The sequence below is a fragment of the Ascaphus truei genome, chromosome 3 (genome assembly GCF_040206685.1).
Source record: "Ascaphus truei isolate aAscTru1 chromosome 3, aAscTru1.hap1, whole genome shotgun sequence".
Lineage (NCBI taxonomy): Eukaryota > Metazoa > Chordata > Amphibia > Anura > Ascaphidae > Ascaphus > Ascaphus truei.
In genome coordinates this window covers 163,032,356-163,048,508 of record NC_134485.1, presented here as the reverse complement: position 1 = coordinate 163,048,508, position 16,153 = coordinate 163,032,356, and the positions used below count along the sequence as shown (strand labels likewise).

Here is a 16,153-nt window from a genome sequence, read left to right as displayed (position 1 = left end):
ACATATTCGCTTTACATACATGCTCTGGATCCATTGCGTACGTTAATGCGGGGTATGCCTGTATTCTATGTGATAGAGAAGTTCTGCCAAACTGCATTTAAAAAAAAAAAATTTAAAAATTTAATATATGGGAACCAACATTATTAGCGGGTTCCCCCCCCCCCCCCCAGGCGAATAAAAAATCCAGGATGGCTACTAGGTCACACACACCACACACTTAAACCTATGCTTTTATTTATTTTTTATTTGGTGTGGGTTTTTTTTTTTTTTTTTTTTCTTCCAAATGAGGATACCGTGGAGCTGTACTATGGCACTTCAAGCTATGCAGGCCCCTGTTTCTTGAGATATTTAATTTTGACATTCCCTTTAAAAAAAAAAATGTCTAGGAGAAACAATATGGCCACTGGGGTCAGTCTCATTTTGGCAGCCAATAGAAAGCAATGCCATTATCGTAAGCTGACATTGCAGCCTCCCATTGGACGAACCCACTGTTATCTTTGTTTTCGCTTTGCAAGTACTGACAGACATACAGAATTATATATCTCTACCTCTTGGTTCCCTTTCCATGTGTTATATGCCTTGGTCCAGTTATGGAGGCCCCTAGGTTCATATAGGGTACAAAAAAATCCTCTTGATTTAGGGGGGGGGGATTGCTTTAAAGTGCCCCATTTCATTTTCTTTACATCACACGGCTGGAAAGCTAGTGGCCATTATGACCATCAGAACATTGCATTTTTCTTATTTTCTAGATGAGCTTGTATTCTTGTGTGAATTGACAGCTTGTACTGGATGATACGGAATTAATCAATGTTATCTCAGTTTAAAGGAGGATGTACTTCTTTCTATTTAGTCCTTAGCCATTTTAATATAGTTTTGATTATTTCTTAGCTTGTGCCATGGATGGCATTAAATGTCCCAGAAAAATGTGGATATTACCACTGAAGATAAGTTGGCTATGGGCACTGGATGCCAAACAAATGTCCCTACCACATTCAAACAGAGATGTTTGTATTGCGAAAACAAATACGTAATTAAAACAAAGGTTTCCACATTTCTTTCAAATATGAGCTTTTGGCAGAAACAGATGGTTGTTTACATAGAGATGTGTGGCTAATTCCTGTGCCATCCTTTTCGTTTCCAGGTTTTGGCTTGGACAGCAGCGATGCAGGCATTCAGTAAAGCATCTGCCTACTGTCTGCACTGAAACATTGCATCTGACGAACTATGCAACTCATCCTGTCAGTACCCTCTCGAGGCACAAGCTGTTTATAAAGCTCACTCGCCTTCCACAGTACTACATTGTAAGTGCTCAATGAACCACTGATGAATGTTGTACTTAAAGCTATACTCAGGAAAAGAAGGATCCAACGCTCTACGGTTTTGATTATAATGCAAATTTATTTGTGCCACACAAAGTTTCGACCTAAATAGGTCTTTCTCAAGTGACTAGGCACTTGAGAAAGACCTATTTAGATCGAAACGTTGTGTGACACAAACAAATTTGCATTATAATCAAAACCGTAGCGTTGGATCCTTCTTTTCCCGAGTATTGCCCTGGAATTACTCTGACAGGTACTCCTTGAACCAGCAGCACTGTGTGTGTGTGTGTGTGTGTGTGTGTGTGTGTGTGTGTGTGTGTGTGTGTGTGTGTGTGTGTGTGTGTGTGTGTGTGTGTGTGTGTGTGATCAAAAAATAAATAGACGATACCGTTCTGTGGCTAACGAAATGCTTTTATTTGTGCGAGCTTTCGAGATACACTGATCTCTTCTTCCTGCGATGTTACAATGAATGAAGCAAGCAAAAGGTATACTTAAAAACAGTGTCCTTCCCCCGTGTGTGGATGTGATTTATGGCCAGAGGTGTTAAATGGTTCCTGAAAGTTAGTGATGTGTGTGTGTGTGTATATATATATATATGTGTGTGTGTGTGTGTGTGTGTGTGTGTGTGTGTGTGTATATATATATATGTGTGTGTGTGTGTGTGTGTGTGTGTGTGTATCTGTATGAATATAAATTAATGGAGAGCCCACCGTGTATACAGTGCTTTACAAAAGGTGTGTGTGGAGTGGGAGTTAATATTAATGGTGTGGGTAGGTGTGGAAATGTGAGAGATTGTTGCATAACTAAAGGTGTGTGTAGATACTATGTGGCCCTTATTGGTGTATAGGGATGGAAAAACAAGGAGTATTTGTATGTGTAAGAGACAGCTGTGTGTGCATACATATAGCACAGTATGTACAGACATGGCCTATGGCGCTCATGGGAAGAGTTCACTTGTGTCAGTAATGACTCATAAAATTTCGATCTCTGTTTAGGCCACTGCTAAGTGTCCCGAACAGTTGCATACATTTTGTATTCATGCAACCGTCTCTCTTTCGGTGTTTTAAGATTACCTTTGAGTATGGCAACCCTCAGATCGTTCATCTTATGGCCAGAGTCAGAGAAATGTTCACCGACAGGACCGTCTTTTGTTCCGCGTGTGATGCTGTGGCGATGCAGGTTCATTCTCTTGTTTAGCCCCTGCCCCGTCTCACCTATGTAGTAGCAGCCTCCTGGGCTTTTCATGCACATGATGAGGTACACGACATTGCTGGAGGAACAGGTGAATCTTCCTCTGATCTTGTATTCCCGATTCCTGTGTGGTATTTGTATTGTGTCCGCTGTGTCCGCTGTCCATTGCGCCGGTTTTGCATCTTGGGTCCTGGCATGGTTTCGTCCCGCATTCAGTTGTACTGCTGAATACTTTACTCCTCACCATAATATTCTTGAGATTATGAGGTTGCCTGTATGATAATAAGGGTGCTTCAGGGAAGACCTGTTGCAGTCTTGTATCTTCCTGGAGGATCGGTTGTAGTTCCCTGGTGATCTTGCGTAGGGCTCGTAGGTGTGGGTTATATGTGACCACCAAAGGTACCCTGTCGCTTGTCTCTTTCTGTTTGTGTTCAAGGAGATCACTTCTTGGTATTCTGGTGGCTTTGTGAATTTGCTGGTCTACAATTCTGTGGTTATATCCACGGTTTATAAAATCTGATCTCAAGGCTTTAATCCGCTGGTCTCTGTCTGCTGTGTCAGAGCATATCCGGTTGTACCGTATGGCTTGACTGTAGATGGTTGCATGTTTGGTGTGTGTCGGGTGGAAGCGGTTGTCCCTCAAATAGCTGGCTCTGTCTGTAGGTTTGCGGTATACAGAAGTCTTTAGTTGATTGTTCTTTATTGTGATGGTGGTGTCTAGGAAATGTACTTCGTCCGGGGAATGGGTGAGTTTGAGGTTGATGGTCGGGTGGAACGTATTGAAGTTGTCATAGAACTGTAGGAGGTCCTGTTCGCCAGAGGTCCAAATCAGGAGGATGTCATCGATGTAGCGAAGGTATGTAAGGGGTTTCAAGTGACAGGTGGAAAGAAAGTCACTTTCCAGTTTTGCGCTGAACAGATTGACATACTGTGGTGCCATCCGACTACCCATAGCGGTCCCGGTTGTCTGGAGGTATGTGTCATTTCCAAATGTGAAGTAGTTATGGGTCAGAATAAATTCGATGCATTTAGTCACTGTCTTTGTGAGTGGCTCCTGTGGTCCCAGAAAGTATCTGCAGGCTGAAATCCCATACGGTACAACCGGATATGCTCTGACACAGCAGACAGAGACCAGCGGATTAAAGCCTTGAGGTCAGATTTTATAAACCGTGGATATAACCACAGAATTGTAGACCAGCAAATTCACAAAGCCACCATAATACCAAGAAGTGATCTCCTTGAATACAAACAGAAAGAGACAAGCGACAGGGTACCTTTGGTGGTCACATATAACCCACACCTAGGAGCCCTACGCAAGATCGCCAGGGAACTACAACCCATCCTCCAGGAAGATACAAGACTGCAACAGGTCTTCCCTGAAGCACCCTTATTATCATACAGACAACCTCATAATCTCAAGAATATTATGGTGAGGAGTAAAGTATTCAGCAGTACAACTGAATGCGGGACGAAACCATGCCAGGACGCAAGATGCAAAACCTGCACAATGCTCTACACAGCGGACACAATACAAATACCACACAGGAATCGGGAATACAAAATCAGAGGAAGATTCACCTGTTCCTCCAGCAATGTCGTGTACCTCATCATGTGCATGAAATGCCCAGGGGGCTGCTACTACATAGGTGAGACGGGGCAGGGGCTAAACAAGAGAATGAACCTGCATCGCCACAGCATCACACGCGGAACAAGAGACGGTTCTGTCGGCGAACATTTCTCTGACTCTGGCCATAAGATGAACGATCTGAGGGTTGCCATACTCAAAGGTAATCTTAAAACACCGAAAGAGAGACTGTTGCATGAATTCAAATTTATGCAACTGTTCGGGACACTTAGCAGTGGCCTAAACAGAGATCGAAATTTTATGAGTTATTACTGACACAAGTGAACTCTTCCCATGAGCGCAATAGGCCATGTCTGTACATACTGTGCTATATGTATGCACACACAGCTGTCTCTTACACATACAAATACTCCTTGTTTTTCCATCCCTATACACCAATAAGGGCCACATAGTATCTACACACATCTTTAGTTATGCAACAATCTCTCACATTTCCACACCTACCCACACCATTAATATTAACTCCCACTCCACACACACCTTTTGTAGAGCACTGTATACACTGTGGGCTCTCCATTCATTTATATTCACACAGATACACACACACTCTTACATCACTAACTTTCAGGAACCATTTAACACCTCTAGCCATAAATCACATCCACACACGGGGGAGGGACAAGCACAGATAACATTCCAAGAGACACTGTTCTTAAGTATACCCTTTGCTTGCTTCATTCATTGTAACATCGCCGGAAGATGAGATCAGTGTATCTCGAAAGCTCGCACAAATAAAAGCATTTAGTTAGCCACAGAACGGTATCGTCTATTTATTTTTTGATTATTGAAGCTCGGCTAACACGGTACTGATACCTCTATATGAATATATAATTTTTTTTTTTTTTTTTTCATTGTGGTGTGCAGCATACTCCTTTTTTATTTCCTTTATTTGTACTTAAAGCTATGCCTCTTTCTATGGGGATTTCCATATCGCACTATGAACTACCCAAACTGCTGCTCCCATATCACTGTTAGATTGGATCCCACAGTCCAACTTTTTTGTAGTGACACTTTACCTGTGAACTGGATGGCTTTATTTCTGTGCCAGTGGTTCCCCTGATTTGAGTAAGGTAGTGGGAATATTAATGGGGGGTAGAACTGCTGCATTAATGTTTCTATGTTAAAGGTAGATAAATCGTGCAGTTCCCTTAAACCACGTGTGATTTATATACATGTATGTATCTGGCGCATTGGTTTCTATAGTAAATATTACTCCAATTTGCAGTTGACCTTGACTGGTTTTGCAAGATGCTAGGATCATTTGCACAAATTTGGATACCATAATCCTATGTTTTAATTTTGTAGGTAGTTGAGATGTTTGAGGTTGCTGGCAGCCCCACAGAGTTGGAGTACAGCTACCACTTCTTCTCTGTTAGCCACACAGAGGGGGAAGATGGCCCTCCAACTGCCCTTGTGCTTCAGAGGTTCAAGCCAAACATTGAGGTGCTGGCCTTGGATGGAAAATCTGGGAAGCAAGGAAAAGCTGGAACCAAGCGCAAGGTACAAGTTTGAAACCATTTGCTGAGATTACTTGCAAGCTTTTGTTCCTTTTTCTACATGCTTATATAGATTAGCAGTTCACAAAATTAGTTATTTTTTACCCCACGCTCTGTTTTGTAAACGATATAGGTAGGTTTGCAATGGTGTTGGTTCTTCTATGGCAGACACCCCCTTTGCCGTCTCCACCTAGCATAGTTCCACGAAAACAGAGAATCGCGAACACAAACTATCTGATAGTGTATTTGAATCATTTATTTTGCGTAAGATGCACAAAGCTGCACAACGTTTGGGGGAATGCAACAGCTTCCTTGGGTCAAAACTGGCCGAGAGTAGAAAAGATGCATCCGGAATTACTTGGGTTATAGCAGCCAGTTAATGCATGGGTAATAAATCTAAACTCTGCTCTTACCAGGGCACCATTTTACTTTATCATTTAAGTCAGTATGGTTTGAAAAATTAATATTAACACCTCAGGTGCTGGAGTCCCCAACATAGCTGCATTACATGACCCATGACTATTTTTCTATGTTAGATTTCTGATTTTTGTGTATTCCCTATAATGCTACTCTGGTTTTCTCCTGTAGCATTCTGTTGTGTAGGTGTAAATACTGTAAGGTAGTTTTATGCCCTAGCTGGTTTCTGCCAATTTTTATTTGTAAATGAAGTCCAGAAACTAACCCGTATGATTGCTTGACACAGATTTTTAATTTATATTGTTCGTCATTAGTTCAACTGTTTCCTTGATCCAATGGCTTGATTAGTACTGTTTGTTTTTATTTATTTATTTTTTATATATATAAATAGCTGTCTGGGAACCAGGGATCTCCAGAATCAAAGAAACCGAAGCGAACTGGGGAAATGTGTGCCTTCAATAAAGTGCTTGCCCACTTTGTGGCCATGTGCGATTCCAACATGCCCTTTATTGGACTTCGGATGGAGGTAAAAGACTTCAGTCATTACACCAATCCATAAATGAATGATACTTCTTAACTGTTGACACAAGTTGCATGTTATATATGAAAACAAATCTGTGTAAAAGGCTGTTTTTGTGCATTCTAGATGTTTTGCAAAATGTATTTTAAAGGTGCTGTGTGCTTGTTTTGGAGACTAGGTGTAGAAAGGAAAGGGAAATAAAAATAACCATTTTGCACCGTGTAATGAGATGATGCAGGCCATTAAGATGCTTGCAGTTTTGATTGTATGCCCTATGGCCAACAGGACTGTCCTTTCCTACAGCATTGATGTCGTGTTTTTTTTTAAAAAAAATTGAAAAGGTAGGAGGTATTAAAATCTGTAGCCACGTAGACATACAAATTCCTACTAGTCAAATAATTGTGACTAAACCGAGCACCAGTGCTAGTTTTCCATTTGTCAAATATATGCAAGTGTATTGTAGATGCAAAAATTATATCCTAAATGCTGTCGAGTACTAATTTAATCCCTAGAAGATACAAATGGCCCTGCATAGCTCTGTAAATGTCGAGCCATTTTCATGTGAACTTTTCATTAATTTATCTGGGATATGTTACATGTTTCAGTTAGTGATCTTGTCTGTAATGTTTTGCTTAAGTGTAATGCATTTTTCTTTTCAGTTATCCAACATGGAGATCCCACACCAAGGTGTCCAGATAGAAGGGGATGGTTTTAGTCACGCTATCCGAATATTAAGGTAAGATTGTGATGTAACCCTTTCTTTTTCTGAAGTGGTGGGTATTCACATCTACTTACATTTAGCTGTGTTACTTGCTTCTAAATATACCAACTTCAATTCAGTTCAGTGGAAGGTAAGGTATCATTATCCACATGTTACCTCGTGCCTCACCCTGCTGAATAGAGGTAAAGTGTCCTGTGTGGAAAGGGGGACTTTGGGCACAGTACAACTGGTTATCAGCCACCTCAGTGAAGCAGACCTGGAACGCACTAAATCCACAATCTGTTTTCAGCATTCCCCCCCAAGTGTTTTTATGAAGGGGGGGAGGGGGGGGCCTAAGGACCACGAGATTGGCGTAAAGCAGATGTGGTGCCTATATTTAAAAAGGGAGCTAGGTCACACCGGGGAATTACAGAACTGTAAGCCTGACATCAATAGTTGGGATGTTACTTGAAGGTTTAATATGGGATAATATTCAGGAATACCTAATGGAGTACAAAATTATTAGTAATGGTCAGCATGGATTTATGAAGGATAGTTCATGCCAAACTAACCTTATTTGTTTCTTTTGAGGAGGTAAGTAGCAATATAGACCAGGGTAATGCAGTTGAAATGGTCCACTTAGATTTTGCAGAGACTTTTGATATGGTTGCACATGACGTTAGTGTACAAAAATAAAGTAAATTGGACTCCATAAAAATATTTGCACTTGGATTGAAAACTGGTTGAAGGATAGACAACAGAGGGTTGTCATAAATGGAACTTGTTCAGGTTGGGCTAAAGATGTGAGTGGAGTACCTCAGGGATCAGTACTGGGACACCTGATTTTTAATGTGTTTATGCCAACCTCAAAGTAATAGAGAGCAAAGTCTCCATCTTTGCTGATGACACTAAATTGTGTAAGGTAGTAGAATCAGAGCAGGATGTAATGTCTCTCCAGAATGACTTAAAGAGACTGGAAACTTGGACCGTTAAATGTCAGATTAGGTTTAATACAGATAAATGTAAGGTTAAGCATTTGAGAAGCAAGAATAAACAGGCGACTTACAAATTAAATGGGGATAAATTAAAAGAATCCTTGATGGAGAAGGATTTAGGAGTGCTTGAAGACAGCAGACTTGGCAATAGTGCCCAAAGTCATGCAGTAGCTGCAAAGGCAAACAAGATTGTATCTTGCATTAAACTGATGGAAGCGAAGTAAACATAATTATGCGCCTTTATAAAGCATTAGTAAGACCACACCTTGAATATGGAGTACAATTTTGAGCACCACTCCTTAGAAAATACATTGTGGAAGTAGAGAGTGCAGAGCCAGCAAATTAATAAAGGGGCTGGACAATCTAACTCAGGGATGTGCAAACTGGGCGGCGGGGACGTGATTTTTCTGGGGGGGCGCAGGCGGTTGCATAGGCCCCACACTCTTCCCCATGGCATCAAAACCAAATGCCAGGGTCTTGCATGAGGCCTCTGGAACCTAAACTTACCTTGCTTCAGCCAGCGTCTCCATGGCAACGCAGCATCATTTGACGTGGTGTGATGTCACACGCGTGTTGCCATAGCAACGCAGCATCAAATGACGCTGTGTGTCGACGCCACACAGAGCGAGGAGGGGCGCGTGAGCACCAGAGGACAAAAGGCAGGGGCAAAAGTTTGTGCACCCCATATCTAATTTGAGAGGCTAGCTAAATTAGATATATTTACATTAGAAAAGAGACGTCTAAGAGGGGATATGATGACTATATTCAAATATATGCGGGGACAGTACAAGGAGCTTTCAAAAGAACTATTCATCCCAAGGGCAGTACAAAGGACATAGGGTCATCCCTTAAGGTTGGAGGAAAGGAGATTTCACCAGCAACAAAGGAAAGGGTTATTTTACAGTAAGGGCAGTTAAAATATGGAATTCATTACCCATGGAGACTGTGATGGCAGATACAATAGATTTGTTCAAAAAAAGGTTGGACATCTTTTTAGAAAGGAAAGGTGCAGTATACAAGGATATACCAAATAAGTAAACATAGGAAGGATGTTGATCCAGGGAGTAATGATTGCCAATTATTGGAGTCAGGAAGGAATTTATTTTTCCCCTTATGAGATATCAGTGGATGATATTTCACTGGGGTTTTTTGTTTGCCTTCCTCTGGATCAATATACTGTAAGTACGGACATAAAATAAAGTATGTCGTCTAAAATTACCATATGTTGAACTTGATGAACGAATGTCTTTTTTCAACCTCATCTATTATGTAACTGTATGTATGACACTCTGTGCTCATTTGCATGTCATTTCCCAGGCTCCCTGGCTGCAGTGGATACATTGTATGCTAAGCCAGGGGTGCACAAACTTTGGTCTGCGCCTCCTCCCTACTTGCACTCCCCCCTACCTTTTCTCTGGCCTCTGTAAGCGCCGCGCCCCTTACAAAATTTCCCGTCTTCCCCCCCCCCCTCCAGTTTGCACACCCAAGTGCTAAGTGATAATGGCAAAAAACAGTCTTGCAGACCAGCCTGGGACATGAGAATGTGCTCACAAGTATTATTTCAATTTGTTTTATAATGTTTAGCAGGGACTGGGAAATAGTAGTCCTGTTTCAGAGCCACAGAATATTTAATTGTGAATGACCCTTTATAAAAACGTTTCCTGGTTGTCCCCATGTCGGTGGCCACCAATGGGTTATGTTCCACCCTCCAGCTGAGAGGACAGAAATCTCTACCTGGGGAAAAACCATAAATAGCCCCTCCTTCCCTCTCCAGGTAGTCTCGGTTCAAAAGCTGAATTATTTAACTAGAAAACCTTCATCGTCTTAGACATGATAACTTTTGGGAGGGAATTGGTGTGCACTGCCATGAATGGACTCCAAGAAAATGACTGTAAGTTGGGTATCGATTTTCTGTTATCTTCACATGTCTTCTTTTCTGCCAAAGAATTCCCCCATGTAAAGGAACAGGCGAAGAAACTCAGAAGGCACTAGAGCAGTCGCTACTTGATTGCACTTTCCGACTACAAGGCAGGAACAACCGCACATGGGTTGCCGAGCTGGTGTTTGCAAACTGTCCTTTAAACAGCACTGTCTCCAGGGAACAAGGTAGGATGGAATTCTTGACCCTAACACGTCTTTTTGACACTCCTGCGGAATAGGTGATGGTCTCTTACCTGTTCCTTATCTTAGGTCCAACACGCCATGTCTACCTGACATATGAAAATCCACTGTCTGAACCAGTAGGTGGGCGAAAATTGGTAGAGATGTTCCTGAATGACTGGAATAGTATTGCCCGATTATATGAATGTGTATTGGAGTTCTCACGGTGTTTATCAGGTACCGTTGTCTAAGAAATCATTTTATCTTGCGCTGCATTTGTAAACTATTTTAGGTTGACTGCAAACTAATCTTGCTCGTTTATTTTGTCTCCGAAGATATACCTCCTCACCTAAATCTCTTCTCAGAGGTTAGGGTCTACAATTATCGCAAGCTTATCCTGTGTTACGGTGCAACTAAAGGGAGCTCGGTAAGTGCAAAGAGACAAATGTGAACTAAATAAGTATTTCAAGGACGGAGTTCACAAGTGAATGATAGCTCATTATATCTTTTCTGGTAGAAGATTGTATGTCACAACGTGGATGTATCATCTTAGAAGTGATTCCCAGGCTTTTCTTTGTATGTCCTCTGTGATTTAGAGACCGAATACTACATATGGCGATGTTAAGAATTTAATGCCAGACGCTTTTTTTTCATGTATGTACAGAGCTATACATAACATTTTACAGGCAAAATTTCTACTTCCATAGAGCAATCGATCTGCCTCTGCCATCAAAATTGCATTGAAAAACGTTGCAAGGAAAGCTGATACTGGTGTTCAAACCAAGTTTGCTTCTTTATAGGCAGGGATTAATGCAGTGACATTACCACATTCCTTCCCACATTTTTATACCGTTCTTCTTTGTCTAGCACTGGTCTGAATCGCACTGACTGGTGACGTTGGGGCCACACTAAAACTTATAAGTGACTATTACATACATATTCAGTCATTTCACTGACGCTTTTCCCAGTTAAGGGGATTATATTGTGTTTTCCACCCCATGTCACGTTTTATATGTTGGGTTTTGATTATACCTGCAAATAATATTAAGGGTTGCGTTGTAACTTCATACATTACATGAACTGAGGGCATACAAAAAAGGCTTTTCTCTCCTCTATTGACAATATATGACGAAGTATTATGTTTGCACACTGTTTGCACACTGATCAAGCTTACATGGGTCCATGTTAAAATGGGTTTGAAGCAAGAGCTGACACTGTTCATTTGCATGTAATTTCCAAGAATCCCTGGCTGCAGTGGAAGCATAGTTACATAGTTGCATAGTTGCATAATAGATGAGGTTGAAAAAAGACATACATCCATCAAGTTCAACCTATGTTAAATTTATACCACAGATACTTTATCCTATATCTCTACTTCCTTATTGATCCAGAGGAAGGCAAACAAAAAAAAATAGTGACATATCATCCAATGATATCTCATAAGGGGGAAAATAAATTCCTTCCTGACTCCAAGAATTGTCAATCGGATTAATCCCTGGACATTCTTCCCATGTTTCCTTATTTGGTAAATCCCTGTATACCTTTCCTTTCTAATATGTCCAATCTTTTTTTTAACAAATCTATTGTATCTGCCATCACAGTCTCCATGGGTAATGAATTCCACATTTTAACTGCCCTTACTATAAAGAACCCTTTCCTTTGTTGCTGGTGAAATCTCCTTTCCTCCAACCTAAAGGGATGACCCTATGTCCTTTGTACTGCCCTTGGATGAATAGTTCTTTAGAAAGCTCCTTGTACTGACCCCAAATAGATTTGTATATAGTTATCATATCCCCTCTTAGACGCCTCTTTTCTAATGTAAATATATCTAATTTAGCTAGCCTCTCCTTATAAATTAGATTGTCCATCCCTTTTATTAATTTGGTGGCTCTTCTCTACACTCTCTCTAGTTCCCTAATGTCTTTTCTAAGGAGTGGTGCCCAAAATTGTACTCCATATTCATGGTGTGGTCTTACTAATGCTTTGTAAGGGGCATAATTATGTTTACTTCCCTTCCATACATTGCCCGTTTAATGCAAGATAAGATCTTGTTTGCCTTTGCAGCTACTGCATGACTTTGGGCACTATTGCTAAGCCTGCTGTCTACAAGCACTCCTAAATCCTTCTCCATCAAGGATTCCCCTAATTTATCCCCATTTAATTTGTAGGTTGCCTGTTTATTCTTGCTTCCCAAATGCATAACCTTACGTAAATCTGTATTAACACTCATCTGCCATTTACCTGCCGAAGTTTGTGTGTGGGGGGGGGAACGACAGCGTGTGTGTGTGTGGGGGGGGGCCACTGTGTGTGTGTGTGTGTGTGTGTGTGACGACAGTGTGTGTGTGTGTGTGTGTGTGTAGGACGACAGTGTGTGTGTGTGTAGGACGACAGTGTGTGTGTGTGTAGGACGACAGTGTGTGTGTGTGTGTGTGTGTGTGTGTGTGTGTGTGTGTGTGTGTGTGTGTGTAGGACGACTGTGTGTGTGTGTGTGTGTGTGTGTGTGTGTGTGTGTGTGTGTAGGACGTGTGTGTGTGTGTGTGTGTGTGTAGGACGTGTGTGTGTGTGTGTGTGTGTGTGTGTGTGTGTAGGACGACTGTGTGTGTGTGTGTGTGTGTGTGTGTGTGTGTGTGTGTGTGTGTGTGTGTGTAGGACGACTGTGTGTGTGTGTGTGTGTGTGTGTGTAGGACGACTGTGTGTGTGTGTGTGTGTGTGTGTGTAGGACGACTGTGTGTGTGTGTGTGTGTGTGTGTGTAGGACGACAGTGTGTGTGTGTGTGTGTGTGTGTGTATAGGCACCACATCTGCTTTACGCCAATCTTGTGGTACTGAGCCTGTGGAAATGGAGTCCTTAAATATTAAATATAATGGTTTGGCTATTACTGAGCTTAACTCCTTGAGAACTCTTGGATGTATGCCATCGGGGCCAGGTGCCTTATTTACTTTAATTTTTTCAAGCCGCCTATTAACTTCTTCCTCAGTTAACCAATTGGTCATTAATATGGAGGTTGTGGCTTTCTCCTGCAGCACTACAAAATGTGTTTAATACCTCTGCTTTTTCCTTATCTCCATTAATCTGCCTACCCATCTCACACTGAAAGGGTCCTATATTTTCATTTCTAATTTTTTTTTGTTATTTAGGTACTTAAAGAACTTTTTAGGGTTGATCTTACTTTCTATTGCAATCCATTTTACATTATCCATTTTTGCTAATTTGATTGCCCTTTTGTAAATTTTGTTGCATTCCTTATAATTCTGATATGATGCTTTGATCCCTTCTGATTTAAAGAATCGCCTGCCTCTTCTTGTCCATTTCCTCCCCTACCTGTTTATTTAGCCACACTGATAAGTGTGCTTTTCTACCAATGTTTGAAAGACTGCCCATTTATCTTCTACATTTTTCCCTGCAAAAACATAATCCCAGTGTATTACTTGTAGATTAGACCTCAGTTTATTAAAATCTGCCTTTATAAAGTTGAACCCAAGTAATCTGTTTTTGATCATTTATTTCAAATGAGACCATGTTATGATCAATGTTAACACATATTCAAGTCCTGGAAGTTTTGGGTATTACTTCTACATTTTGATATTACCAAATCCTGTATTGCCCCTCTTCTGGTTGAATCCTCAATTTGGGTAATTGTCTTTAAGCACCCCCAAAAACCTGTTCCTTTTGTTATGCTAATCTCATTGCCCCAGTCTGTCTGGATAATTAAAATCCCCCATTATGCAAACATGACCTAGTTTTGATGCCTTCTCCATTTGCAAAAGTATTTTAGCTTCTTCAAGCTCACAGATATTTGGTGGTTTATAGCATATCCCTACAAACAATTTCTTAATATTTTTACCTCCACTGCTAATTTCTATCCACAGCGTCTCTACATTTTCACCATTCCCTTCATAAACATCTTTCCTTATTATAGTTTTTAGATCCGGTTTAACATATAAGCATACTCCACCTCCTCTTTGATTTGCTCGATCCTTCCGAAAAAGGGAATAACTCTAACTTAATGATATCATACTGCTCCCTTGCAGCTATTAATTCATGCTCCCCCATTGTATCTGTCAGGCTTCTTGCATTAACAAGCATGCATTTAAGGGTTTTTTTTTTTTTCCTGTCTACTATTATTTTATCTGCTCCTTACTTTCTGCGCCAACTTGGCTTCGTCTTTAGAAGTTTTCTAGTATTTTCTGTATTTACTATGGGTGTTTCGCTGGTTGTCAAACTCGAACTTGCCCTCATTCTACCTTCATAACACCTTGTTTCCTCATCTAATCTATTTAGTTCGTTATCTGTTTTATTCCCCTCCATCCTAGTTTAAAATCTCCAACCTTTTTAACATTCTCTCCCCCCCTCCACCCCCCTAGCACAGAAGATTCCTCTTCATTGAGGTGCAATCCGTCCCTAGAATTAAAATGACACCTCTCAGAAAAGGAGTCCCAGTGCTCTAAAGACCCAAAACCCTCCTTCCTACACCACTTTCTTAGTCATGCATTAGCCTTCCTAATCTCAGACTGTCTCCCTGCGGTAGAACAAACAAACTATTCGGTTCATGCGGGCATGGCTAAAGATTGCCCTATCTACCCTCCTAATAATGGAGTTCCCTACTACCACAATCTTTCTTGGTATCTGAGCATCCTGAGTACCTTCTGTGCTGGAGGAACTATTCCCCTGGCTGCTATAGGAATCAGTCTCCCTCAGCCTTGCCATTTCTGCCCTGACATTCTCAATATCTTCACTCAATATGGCAAATCTATTGGGATGTGTCAGCTCAGAACTGGCCTGCCTCTTCCTATTGCCCCTGCTTCCCCTTCCTACTGTTACCATTGTATGCTAAGAGCTAATGAGGAAAGACAGGGTTGCAGACCTGTCTGAGACGTGAATGTGCTCTGAAGTGATATTTTTATTTGCTGTACACTTGTCATTGAAAGACAAGACAAATTGTCTTGGATATAGTTGCTTACTGACTCTTAAAATAATCACAACACAAAGTTTTAAACGCAGGATGATATTAATAGAATATTTCTAGACCTACATTTGATATACTGCACTTGAATCCTACCATGTTTTGGCAAGACCTGAAGTTGAATGTATGCAGTAGATAGTATGGTTAGAAGTGTTCCTTTTAGACATGTTGGACAAGTGTCTCAACACTTTTTGCTGCCAGGGCCCCCAGGAACTCAATGCTTTCAAAGACCCTCTGGCATCATCACCTTGCATATGGAGGCGTTGTGTACAGACTGGCTAGAACAGGGGTGGCCAACTCCAGTTCCTCAAGTGCCACAAACGGGTCAGGTTTTAAGGACATCCCTGCTTCAGCACTGGTGACTCAATCAGTGGCTCAGCCTTTGAGGTCTGGAGTTGACCACTTCTGGACAAGACAATGCATTGTGCACTAATCTTGAGGACAGCACATAAACTGGAATTCTTAGATTCATTTTTGTAATCCCTTAGCGATGCTGGTCTTTAATACCACATGTGTCCTGTCTGTCCTGATGTTTTGTTTTTTTTCCCCCCTGTTGCAGATCAGCATTCAGTGGAATTCTATCCACCATAAATTTAACATCTCGCTTGGAACCACTGGCCCGAATTCTGGTTGCAGTAACTGTCACAATATCATTCTTCACCAGCTGCAGGAGATGTTCAACAAAACGCCAAACGTTGTGCAGTTATTGCAGGTATTTTGTTAAACATTGTGTTGGTTATCTACTGATAATGGTAATGAACATTTCTTTTGCAAAATACATAAACTACAGATGTTAAATTAGCTCTT

At 41.1% G+C, this 16,153-nt stretch overlaps 1 protein-coding gene across 2 annotated transcripts in view; it reads left to right on the top strand.

The window, feature by feature from the left end:
• MED14 (mediator complex subunit 14) overlaps window positions 1-16,153 on the top strand; it is a 69,579-nt gene that overhangs the window by 30,108 nt on the left and 23,318 nt on the right. For both annotated transcript variants that reach the window (XM_075589694.1, XM_075589695.1), the window contains 8 exons: window positions 1,142-1,301; window positions 5,461-5,655; window positions 6,460-6,594; window positions 7,248-7,324; window positions 10,229-10,389; window positions 10,474-10,620; window positions 10,719-10,810; window positions 15,906-16,058. In XM_075589694.1, coding sequence (XP_075445809.1) covers window positions 1,142-1,301; window positions 5,461-5,655; window positions 6,460-6,594; window positions 7,248-7,324; window positions 10,229-10,389; window positions 10,474-10,620; window positions 10,719-10,810; window positions 15,906-16,058 — 1,120 coding nt within the window. The remainder of the gene's footprint in view (window positions 1-1,141; window positions 1,302-5,460; window positions 5,656-6,459; window positions 6,595-7,247; window positions 7,325-10,228; window positions 10,390-10,473; window positions 10,621-10,718; window positions 10,811-15,905; window positions 16,059-16,153) is intronic.